At 70.9% G+C, this 11,013-nt stretch overlaps 2 protein-coding genes across 2 annotated transcripts; one reads left to right on the forward strand and one right to left on the reverse strand.

Annotated features, from left to right (window-relative positions):
* Nucleotides 1-412: 412 nt before the first annotated feature.
* Nucleotides 413-7,739, reverse strand: LOC142823576 (class I histocompatibility antigen, F10 alpha chain-like). The gene is made up of 8 exons (XM_075914825.1): nt 7,576-7,739; nt 6,480-6,749; nt 5,299-5,574; nt 4,577-4,855; nt 3,663-3,770; nt 3,536-3,577; nt 3,316-3,354; nt 413-788 (listed from the first exon to the last, which is right to left on the reverse strand). Exons 1-7 carry the CDS (start codon nt 7,643-7,645, stop codon nt 3,329-3,331), a joined length of 1,071 nt encoding a protein of 356 aa, XP_075770940.1. The 5' UTR covers nt 7,646-7,739; the 3' UTR covers nt 413-788; nt 3,316-3,328.
* Nucleotides 1,258-3,388, forward strand: LOC142823575 (uncharacterized). The gene has a single exon (XM_075914824.1). It carries the CDS (start codon nt 2,286-2,288, stop codon nt 3,375-3,377), a length of 1,092 nt encoding a protein of 363 aa, XP_075770939.1. The 5' UTR covers nt 1,258-2,285; the 3' UTR covers nt 3,378-3,388.
* Nucleotides 7,740-11,013: the final 3,274 nt, after the last annotated feature.

Here is an 11,013-nt window from a genome sequence, read left to right on the forward strand (position 1 = left end):
GGAATGGGGCAGGCCGGGCTGGCTCCAGGGGGGCAGGGAATGGGGCAGGCCGGGCTGGCTCTGGGGGGCGGGGAATGGGGCAGGCCGGGCTGGCTCCGGGGGGCGGGGAATGGGGCAGGCCGGGCTGGCTCCGGGGGGGGGGGAATGGGGCAGGGCCAGGCTGGCTCGGGGGGGGGCAGGGAGTGAGACACAGACGCGGTGACGATTCGAACCGGTTCCTCGTGCCGCGTGGTGCCCCGGTGCTCGGAGCTGCACGCCCGGGGCCGGTCAGGGGCGCCTCCCCACAGCCGCCTCTTGCCTGCTGCCCCCGGCCCCTTCCTGCCCCGGCCAGTGGGCCCAGGGGGCGTGTGACGGGCGCGTCGGGGAGCCCCCCGACCCTGCACCCCCGGAGCAGCCACATGGGAATCCAGCAGCGAGTAGCACAGGGGGGTTTATTGCTTCTCAGAGATACAGCCCAGCCCGGGTTGTGTGGGCATCGGAGTGAGGGGCCGGCAGCCTCAGCCCCCTTGGGGTGGGGCACACAGGGCCCCGAGCCCCCAGCACTCGACTTAGTCTGTACACCCCCCCACCTCTCCCCCCCACACACACACCCTGGCAACCAGCAAAGGCCAAACCATTGTGGACCCAAGGTCACAAGAGTGGACGCCCCCCCACGACGTCACAGGGCGCAGCAGAGTTGGGGGGCAGAAATGAGCTGGCAGCCAGTGGGGCCCAGCTCTCGCTGTCCAGGCGACGTCTCCCAGGTCCCGAGTCCGGGACAGGACCTGCCTCCGGGCGGATGATCCGGCCTGCGGGAAACGGGAAAGAGAGAGAGTTGGGGGGGGGGGGCCTGCTGATGCTGGTACAGGACTTAGCAGGGGGAAAGGTGGGTTCCCCCAGACACCCCCCCCCGTGGGGAGTGGGAGGGGCTGCAGGGGGGGGGGAGAGCAGACCCTGCAGTACCTGGCATGGCCACATGGTGGCGCAACTGCTCTGCCAGAAACCCAGGCGGGGGGGGGGGGCAGAGAGCTGTGATAGACTCTGATGGGGGGCAGGTTGGGGGGCTGTGATGGGGGTGAAGTGAGAGGGCAGGTTGGGGGGCTGTGATGGGGGTGGAGTGAGAGGGCAGGTTGGGGGGCTGTGATGGGGGTGGAGTGAGAGGGCAGGGTGTGGGGCTGTGATCAGGGTGGGGATGGGGGAGGCTGTGGTCAGGGTGAGGGTGGGGGACTGATGGGGAGGGGTGGGGGCACTGATGGGGTGGGGGTGCTGTGATGGGGGGCTGTGACGTAGTGGGGGTACTTGCTGGGCTGTGGTGACCCCTGCTGTCTGGAGCAAGACCCAGCAGGGAAAACCTCACTAGGCAGAGGTAATGCCAAACTTGTTGAACCAGTGGCCAGACACCCCCCATGGAGAGGAACAAAGGAAGGTGGATGCTGCCCTGGCTGGGGGGCAGGGCTGGAAGTTGGTTAGTTGGTTGGTGGCTGTCTGTGAGGATGGATGAGACAGCCTAGGGAGAGGAGCTGGAGTTTAGGGGCCCAGTCTCCCCCCATCTCAAGGGGGCCTGAGGCATCCTAGCCCAGCTCTGTGACCAGATTACATCTGTCCTGTGCTGTATCCTGGAGAGGCAATAAACTTCCTCTGTTCTACTGGCTGGTGAAGTCTGTTTGTGCCATTTCGGGGTGCAGGAGACGGGGAACCCCCAACGCGCCGTCACACTGGTGTCAGGAGCGGGATGCACTGCACCCCATGGATGGAGCGTCCAGCGGCGAGCGACAAGGCGCAGTAGAAGCAAGAGCCCTGGAGCCAGGCGTGCTGGAGACAGAGCGAAGCGGTTCCTGGGAATCGTGGGGCGCTGCAGCACTAGACTGGTGAGTCTGCACCGAGGGGACCAGCGGGCAGATGGCCTACGCCCGACTTTTGAAGGCAGAGCTGGTGGGGCTGTGCAGAGAGAGGGGCTTGCCTGTGCAGAAAGCAACCAAGGCCCAGCTGATTGCCCAGCTGGAAGAGAATGACCAGCCACAGGGCCAGGATCTTGTCCCCAGGGGAAGCAGCCAGACCCCCCCTGAGAGTGTGTCAGGCTCAGAGAGGGGGAGGAGCGCTGGAACCCACCGGAGAGATGAGACAGCGTCTCCCAGGAGGCCTGCAAGTAATAGCCCATCTAGGGCAGGAGCTAGCCCAACGGAGCTGCGGCGGCTGGAGATCAGCTGCGGATCAAGGAATTGGAAGTAGAGGACCGAGAGAGGGAGCGCCAAGATCGAGAGAGGGAGCGCCAAGATCGAGAGAGGCAGCGGCAGCATGAGCTGGCCATGGCAGAGCGGAGAACCGGCGGGGCACCGGCTGTGCCAAGTGCGGATGGGCCCCAAGGTCCCAGGACTGCCAGACGCTTGGAGAGGCTCGTGGTGGCCCAATTAAAGGACATGGGCGACACAGACGGGTTCCTCAGCTCCTTTGAGAGGGCCTGTGGACTGCAACGGGTTCCCCCAGCTGACTGGCTGCAGGAGCTCGTCCCCGCACTGAACCAGGAGGCGGCCGGAGTGCTCAGTCAGCTGGAGGACCTACAGCCAGGGGATTACAACCGAGTCAAGGAGGCCCTGCTGCACAGGTTCGGGCTGACCCCCGAGATGTACAGGAAGAAGTTCCGGGGGGTACAGAAAGGGCCACGGGAGACCTATGTGGATCTGGCCTCCCGCCTGGCGCAATACTGCCGCAAGTGGGTGTCTGGAGTCGGAGCCCAGACCGCAGAGGAGCTGCTCAAGCTGGTCATGATGGAGCAGCTCTATGAAGCGTGCCCACCCAAACTGAGGCTGTGGCTCAAGGACCGGAGACCAGAGAACCCCCAGGAGGCCGGGAGACTGGCGGATGAGTTCACGGAGAGCCGGTCCGGGTGTGAACGGGAGTCCCGGAGAGAGAGGGAACCGCGCAGAGACCGGATCTCGGCTGAGCGACGGAGGGAGTCAACTACGGGGCGAGACCAAGGAACAGGTCGTCTGCGCCCCAGAGAACCAGCCAGGGCCTGGACAGAGACAGCCCAAAGCCTAACTTGCCAGCGCTGTGGGCAAAAAGGCCACAAGAGGGCTCAGTGCACCAGGTCCCAGGACCGGGGACTTTCCAGGGTTAACTGGCTGGGGTGGGAGGAAGGGCAGGCTGCCCCAGAGGCAGGGGCTGGCAGGCAAACCTCAGCTCAGAGAGAGGGGAAGGATGCTCAGTGCACCTCCCCTGGGAGGTCTGATTCTCAGGAGGCGGATTTCTCCGTGTACCGGGTGGGGGCAGGACGGCCCCTGCCCAGCAAGTACCCCCACTACGTCACAGGGGCGTGGGGGGGTTCACTGCACTTACCGGACCCACGGGATCAGCTGCCTTCGGGCACCTCTTCCTCTGGGGGAGAGAAGGGGGGTTAGCGGGAGCCGAGTGAAGGGGGATGTGGGGGAGGGGTCCCCCAGCCGAGTGAAGGAGGATGTGGGGGAGGGGTCCCCCAGCCGAGTGAAGGGGGATGTGGGGGAGGGGGTCCCCCCCCGCGGAGAGCAGGGGCTGCGGGGGGGGGGGGGGTCTCTCTCACCTGCAAGGAGGACCAGCTCGGCCCGGCCCGGCCACCAGCGTGCTGCGGGGACACAAGGGGGGGTGAGCTGTGCCCGTTCTCAGCCCCCTCCCCTGCCCCCCAGCCCTCCCCCACCCCTGCATCTTACCTCGAGTCATCCACAGCAGCAGCACCCCGGCCAGGCCGCCCAGCACCCCCAGCGTCGCCCCGGCCACGGTCCCGGGGGAGATGCCCCCTAAGCACAGCGCCCTGGGGACTGGGAGAGGCAAGGGGAGACCAGTTAGCCACTGGGGGTATCTGGGGGTCCAAGCAATGGAGGGGGGTGGGGAGCACAGGGCGAGGGGAGTCCCGTGGGGGGGGACTGGGCAGTGCAGGGGGCTCGGCGGGCGCTGCAGGAGGCAGGGGCTCAGTGGGAGGGTGGCCGGGTGGGGATTGGTGGGGGGGCTGCCAGGGTCTGGACAGGGTGGAGGTTCAGTGGGGGGCTCCGTGGGGGGCTGGGCACGGTGGGGGTTCGTGGGGGATGCGAGGGACAGAGTGGGGGCTCCGTGGGGGGCTGGGCATGGTGGGGGTTCGTGGGGGGTTGCGAAGGACAGAGTGGGGGCTCCGTGGGGGGCTGGGCAGGGCGGGGGGTTCAGTGGGGGGCTCCGTGGGGGCTGGACAGGGTGGGGGTTTGTGGGGGATTGCGAGAGACAGAGTGGGGGTTCCCTGGGGGGCCGGGCAGGGTGGGGTGTTCGGTGGGGGGCTCCGTGGGGGGCCTGGCAGGGCAGGGAGTTCGCTGGGGGGCTCCGTGGGGGGCCTGGCAGGGCGGGGAGTTCGCTGGGGGGCTCCATGGGGGGCCGGGCAGGGCAGGGAGTTTGGTGGGGGGCTCCGTGGGGGGGCCGGGCAGGGCGGGGAGTTCGCTGGGGGGCTCCGTGGGGGGCCGGGCAGGGCGGGGAGTTCGCTGGGGGGCTCCGTGGGGGGCCGGGCAGGGCGGGGAGTTCGCTGGGGGTTCCCTGGGGGGCCGGGCAGGGCAGGGAGTTGGCTGGGGGGCTGCGGGGGCTCAGCTGGGCGGGGGACACTCACCCGGTTCCCTCTCCAGCGGCGCCTCCAGGTCCCCGTGCTGCGCCCGGCACCGCACCCCCCCGGCCTGGCCCTCGGGCAGCCGCAGGTGGCTGTGGCGCTGGTAGGTCCCGTCTCCGCTGGGCAGCCCCGGGCCCTGCTCGGCCCCCGGCAGCTCCGCGCCCCCCCGCAGCCAGGTCACCTCCACGTCCCGCGAGGGGAACCCCCAGGCCTGGCACCCGAGCGTCAGCCAGCCCTCCTGCCCGGGGGTGGGGCGGGACCAGGCCTGCAGCTGGGGGGCGGCTGGGAGAGAGCAAGGCAGTGAGACCTCAGCCCCACATCTGGGGGTCACTTCAGATGTGGGGTCACCCTGCCCCTTTCCTCAGGGTCACCCCAGCCCCACATCTGGGGTCACCCTGCCCCTTTCTTTGGGGGTCACCTCAGCCCCACATCTGGGGTCACCCTGCCCCTTTCTTTGGGGGTCACCTCAGCCCCACATCTGGGGATCACCCTGCCCCTTTCTTTGGGGGTCACCTCAGCCCCACATCTGGGGTCACCCTGCCCCTTTCCTTGGGGTCACCCCAGCCCCACATCTGGGGTCACCCTGCCCCTTTCCTTGCGGTCACCCCAGCCCCACATCTGGGGATCACCCAAGTCCTTTCCGTGGGCGTCGCCCTGTCACACAGTCGGGGGTGGCCCCAGACTCCCCAGGGTCACTGCAGCCCCTCTCTTTGGGCCCCCGGTACCTGAGGCGCGGGCCCAGGTGCGCCGGTTCTGCAGGAACCGGTCCAGCCACTCGGCGCAGGCGTCCCGCAGGTAGCGCTGCAGCTGCTCCCCGAACTCGGCCTGGGCGTCCCAGTGGCGCCCCGTGGCCTCGGCCCAGGCCATAACGGCCAGCCAGCGCCGGCTGCCCGGGTCGAACACCACGAAGTCCTCCCCGTCGTAGCCGAACTGGTACCAGCTGTGCACAATGCCCCCCGGCTCCACCGCGCAGCCCAGCGCCCACTGCAGCGTGTGCAGGCCTGGGGGGGACAGCCGTCAGCGGGGGCGGGGCCAGGGGCGGAGCCTGTGGTCAGTGGGGGGCACAGCAGGGGGCGGAGTCAGCCGCCAGTGGGGGGCACAGCAGGAGGCGGAGTCAGGTGTCAGTGGCGGGCAAGGCCAAAGGGCAAGCTGTCAGGTAGTACCAAAGGGGGAGCCATGGGGCGAGATGTGGGGCAGGGATACGTGGGGTCAGAGAGGTGGGGCGGGAATTGGGGGATATGTGGGATGCTGGGGGGATGTGGAGACCCAGCTGGGAGCTCTGGGGGGCCATGAAGGGGGGCTCCAGTGGGGACATGGGGAAAGTGGGGCTGGGGGTCTTCAGGGGCCAGAGGAGTTTCCAGGGAGATCGGGGTGGGGGGCTCCGTGCCAGCTGGGGGTTCTCAGGGCACTGTGGGGCCAGGGCCAGGAGCTCCGTGCCGGCCAGGGGGCTCCAGCCTGGAGGTGCAGGGGGCTCTGAGCTGGCAATGGGGTTGCAGGCCGGGGGGCGGGGGCTCCGTGCCGGGGGAGGGGGGCTCCGTGCTGGCAATGGGGTTGCAGGCTGGGGGAGCAGGGGGGCTCCGTGCCGGGGGGTGGGGGCTCCGTGCCGGGGGGCTCCGCGCCGGCAGTGGGGTTGCGGGGGGCTCCGTGCCGGGGGGTCCGCGCTGGCAGTGGGGTTGCGGGGGGCTCCGTGCCGGGGGGCTCCGCGCTGGCAGTGGGGTTGCGGGGGGCTCCGTGCCGGGGGGCGGGGGGCTCCGGGCTGGCAATGGGGTTGCAGACTGGGGGGGGGCGGGGGGCTCCGTGCCGGGGGGTCCGCGCTGGCAGTGGGGTTGCGGGGGGCTCCATGCCGGGGGGAGGGGGGCTCCGTGCCGGGGGGCTCCGCGCTGGCAATGGGTTGCGGGGGGCTCACCCTGCGTCTGGTTGGTCCTGCGTTTGAGGGTCTCCACGCTGCGGCGGAACCAGGCCTCCTTGGCGGCCCGCGACACCCCCCCCCGGAGCCAGTACTCGGGCTCCAGCCCCGCCCCCACCCAGGGCTGGGCGGGCACCTTGGCGCGGGTGGCCGGGTCGTAGCCGTCGATGGGCGTCCCGTCCAGCAGCCCCCAGGCCCCGAACGCCAGCAGCCCCGAGGCGTCGTAGGTGCCCACGTAGTGATAGGCCAGCCTGTGGGACTGGGCGGGGCCTGCAACACACAGCAGGGGGTGAGGGGAGGGGCTCCCGAAGCTCCTCCCACTCGGGCACAGGCCCCTCCCACCCTGCCCTTTAGCACCGGCGCCCCCTGCTGCCCTGCCTGCTCCCTGCAGCAGGCCCCCTAGGCTTGCCCTGCCTACCAGAACAGAGTCCCCCCTCCCTGCCCCCTAGTGCTCCTTTGGGGCCATGGGGAAGCCTCCCCTGCCCCACTCCCTGCTCCCTAGTGCTCCTCTGGGGCCATGGGGCAGCCTCCCCCGCCCCACTCCCTGCCCCCTAGTGCTCCTCTGGGGCCATGGGGCAGCCCTGCCTGCCAGGGGAGAGCCCCCCCGCCCCTCTCCCTGCCCCCTAGTGCTCCTCTGGGGCCATGGGGCAGCCTCCCCCGCCCCACTCCCTGCCCCCTAGTGCTCCTCTGGGGCCATGGGGCAGCCCCCCCACCCCACTCCCTGCTCCCTAGTGCTCCTTTGGGGCCATGGGGCAGCCTCCCCCGCCCCACTCCCTGCCCCCTAGTGCTCCTCTGGGGCCATGGGGCAGCCCTGCTTGCCAGGGGAGAGCCCCCCCCCCGCTGCCCTTACCTCGCTCCCTGCCCCCTAGGGCCATGGGGCAGCCCTGCTTGCCAGGGGAGAGCCCCCCCGCCCCACTCCCTGCCCCCTAGAGCCGCCTTGGGGCCATGGGGCAGCCCTGCCTGCCAGGGGAGACCCCCCCCCCGCTGCCCTTACCCCACTCCCTGCCCCCTAGGGCCATGGGGCAGCCCTGCCTGCCGGGTCCCATCCCTCCTCCTGCCCCAGACAGCCCCCGCCCCGCCCCGCCGCAGGACGCACCTGGCGTGGCCAGGCAGAGCGGGGCCCCCAGCGCCAGGCAGAGCAGCAGCAGGTGCGTCCGGCCCCCCATCGCGCCGCAGCCGGGACCCAGGAGTGTGGGGCCGCGGTGGGGTCGGGCCCCGCTGCACCCGGAACGGGCCGTCGAGAGCGAAAATGAAAGTGGAGCCGGCGGGGAGGGGCCTGGGCGGGCGCAGAGGTGACCTCTGCCCGGCCGGGGGGCAGCGCGGGGGGGTGCTGGGGGGCCGCGCTGTGGGGCACGGGGGTCACTCGGCGGCGGGACGAGCGCAGGCCCGCAGCGGGCGATGGGTCCCTGATGTGGGGCGGGGAAACGGGGAGGGGGGGTGCTGGGATGGCCACCGCCCCGCAGTCACCCCGCGGGCGTGCCTCAGTTTCCCTGAGCGCTGCCCCAACAGCGAGGTCGGGGGTGGGGATTTCGGGGGGGTCGGCCTCACCCCCCCCCCAGTGCACAGCGGCCCGATGCTTCTGTCAGCGGAGCCTGGGGGGGTGTGAGCAGGTGGGACCTTTTGCTGGACGGCTCTGGGAGGGGAGTGGGGGCTAGTGGTTAGAGCAGGGGGGCTGGGAGACAGGATTCCTGGAGTCTCCCTGGCTCAGGGAGGGCAGTGGGGGCTAGTGGTTAGAGGGAGGAGGGGGGGGGGGGCTGAGTGCCAGGGTGCCTGGGTCCATCCCGGCTCTGGGAGGGCAGCGGGGGCCAGTGGTTAGAGGGAGGAGCGGGGGGCTGAGCGCCAGGGTGCCTGGGTCCATCCTGGCTCTGGGAGGGCAGTGGGGGCCAGTGGTTAGAGGGAGGAGCGGGGGGCTGAGCGCCAGGGTGCCTGGGTCCATCCCGGCTCTGGGAGGGCAGCGGGGGCCAGTGGTTAGAGGGAGGAGCGGGGGGCTGAGCGCCAGGGTGCCTGGGTCCATCCCGGCTCTGGGAGGGCAGCGGGGGCCAGTGGTTAGAGGGAGGAGCGGGGGGCTGAGCGCCAGGGTGCCTGGGTCCATCCCGGCTCTGGGAGGGCAGCGGGGGCCAGTGGTTAGAGGCAGGAGCGGGGGGGGCTGAGCGCCAGGGTGCCTGGGTCCATCCCGGCTCTAGGAGGGCAGCGGGGGCCAGTGGTTAGAGGGGGGGCTCTGGAGCAGGGTGCCTGGGTCCATCCCGGCTCTGGGAGGGCAGTGGGGGCCAGTGGTTAGAGGGGGGGCTCTGGAGCAGGGTGCCTGGGTCCATCCCGGCTCTGGGAGGGCAGCGGGGGCCAGTGGTTAGAGGGGGGGCTCTGGAGCAGGGTGCCTGGGTCCATCCCGGCTCTGGGAGGGCAGTGGGGGCCAGTGGTTAGAGGGGGGGCTCTGGAGCAGGGTGCCTGGGTCCATCCCGGCTCTAGGAGGGCAGTGGGGGCCAGTGGTTAGAGGGGGGGCTCTGGAGCAGGGTGCCTGGGTCCATCCCGGCTCTAGGAGGGCAGCGGGGGCCAGTGGTTAGAGGGGGGGCTCTGGAGCAGGGTGCCTGGGTCCATCCCGGCTCTGGGAGGGCAGTGGGGGCCAGTGGTTAGAGGGGGGGCTCTGGAGCAGGGTGCCTGGTCCATCCCGGCTCTGGGAGGGCAGTGGGGGCCAGTGGTTAGAGGGGGGGCTCTGGAGCAGGGTGCCTGGGTCCATCCCGGCTCTGGTTGGGCAGCGGGGGCCAGTGGTTAGAGGGGGGGCTCTGGAGCAGGGTGCCTGGGTCCATCCCGGCTCTAGGAGGGCAGTGGGGGCCAGTGGTTAGAGGGGGGGCTCTGGAGCAGGGTGCCTGGGTCCATCCCGGCTCTGGGAGGGCAGTGGGGGCCAGTGGTTAGAGGGGGGGCTCTGGAGCAGGGTGCCTGGGTCCATCCCGGCTCTAGGAGGGCAGTGGGGGCCAGTGGTTAGAGGGGGGGCTCTGGAGCAGGGTGCCTGGGTCCATCCCGGCTCTAGGAGGGCAGCGGGGGCCAGTGGTTAGAGGGGGGGCTCTGGAGCAGGGTGCCTGGGTCCATCCCGGCTCTGGGAGGGCAGTGGGGGCCAGTGGTTAGAGGGGGGGCTCTGGAGCAGGGTGCCTGGTCCATCCCGGCTCTGGGAGGGCAGTGGGGGCCAGTGGTTAGAGGGGGGGCTCTGGAGCAGGGTGCCTGGGTCCATCCCGGCTCTGGTTGGGCAGCGGGGGCCAGTGGTTAGAGGGGGGGCTCTGGAGCAGGGTGCCTGGGTCCATCCCGGCTCTAGGAGGGCAGTGGGGGCCAGTGGTTAGAGGGGGGGCTCTGGAGCAGGGTGCCTGGGTCCATCCCGGCTCTAGGAGGGCAGTGGGGGCCAGTGGTTAGAGGGGGGGCTCTGGAGCAGGGTGCCTGGGTCCATCCCGGCTCTGGGAGGGCAGTGGGGGCCAGTGGTTAGAGGGGGGGCTCTGGAGCAGGGTGCCTGGGTCCATCCCGGCTCTAGGAGGGCAGTGGGGGCCAGTGGTTAGAGGGGGGCTCTGGAGCAGAGTGCCTGGGTCCATCCCGGCTCTGGGAGGGCAGCGGGGGCCAGTGGTTAAAGGGAGGAGCGGGGGGCTGAGCGCCAGGGTGCCTGGGTCCATCCCGGCTCTGGGAGGGCAGCGGGGGCCAGTGGTTAGAGGGAGGAGGGGGGGGCTGAGCGCCAGGGTGCCTGGGTCCATCCCGGCTCTAGGAGGGCAGTGGGGGCCAGTGGTTAGAGGGGGGGCTCTGGAGCAGGGTGCCTGGGTCCATCCCGGCTCTAGGAGGGCAGTGGGGGCCAGTGGTTAGAGGGGGGCTCTGGAGCAGGGTGCCTGGGTCCATCCCGGCTCTGGGAGGGCAGCGGGGGCCAGTGGTTAGAGGGGGGGCTCTGGAGCAGGGTGCCTGGGTCCATCCCGGCTCTGGGAGGGCAGCGGGGGCCAGTGGTTAGAGGGAGGAGCGGGGGGCTGAGCGCCAGGGTGCCTGGGTCCATCCCGGCTCTGGGAGGGCAGCGGGGGCCAGTGGTTAGAGGGGGGGCTCTGGAGCAGGGTGCCTGGGTCCATCCCGGCTCTAGGAGGGCAGTGGGGGCCAGTGGTTAGAGGGGGGGCTCTGGAGCAGGGTGCCTGGGTCCATCCCGGCTCTAGGAGGGCAGTGGGGGCCAGTGGTTAGAGGGGGGGCTCTGGAGCAGGGTGCCTGGGTCCATCCCGGCTCTGGGAGGGCAGTGGGGGCCAGTGGTTAGAGGGGGGGCTCTGGAGCAGGGTGCCTGGGTCCATCCCGGCTCTGGGAGGGCAGTGGGGGCCAGTGGTTAGAGGGGGGGCTCTGGAGCAGGGTGCCTGGGTCCATCCCGGCTCTGGGAGGGCAGCGGGGGCCAGTGGTTAGAGGGGGGGCTCTGGAGCAGGGTGCCTGGGTCCATCCCGGCTCTGGGAGGGCAGCGGGGGCCAGTGGTTAGAGGGGGGGCTCTGGAGCAGGGTGCCTGGGTCCATCCCGGCTCTAGGAGGGCAGTGGGGGCCAGTGG

The sequence above is a fragment of the Pelodiscus sinensis genome, unplaced genomic scaffold (assembly GCF_049634645.1).
Source record: "Pelodiscus sinensis isolate JC-2024 unplaced genomic scaffold, ASM4963464v1 ctg105, whole genome shotgun sequence".
Classification (NCBI taxonomy): Eukaryota; Metazoa; Chordata; order Testudines; family Trionychidae; genus Pelodiscus; species Pelodiscus sinensis.

Coding starts and splice junctions, on each gene's coding strand:
- LOC142823576 (XM_075914825.1), bottom strand. CDS start 7,645: ATGGGGGGCCGGACGCACCTGCTGCTGCTCTGCCTGGCGCTGGGGGCC. Junction 6,750..7,575: donor GCTCTGCCTGGCCACGCCAG/GTGCGTCCTGCG, acceptor TGTGTGTTGCAG/GCCCCGCCCAGTCCCACAGG. Junction 3,771..4,576: donor GCCGCTGGAGAGGGAACCGG/GTGAGTGTCCCC, acceptor TGCCTCTCCCAG/TCCCCAGGGCGCTGTGCTTA.
- LOC142823575 (XM_075914824.1), top strand. CDS start 2,286: ATGGCAGAGCGGAGAACCGGCGGGGCACCGGCTGTGCCAAGTGCGGAT.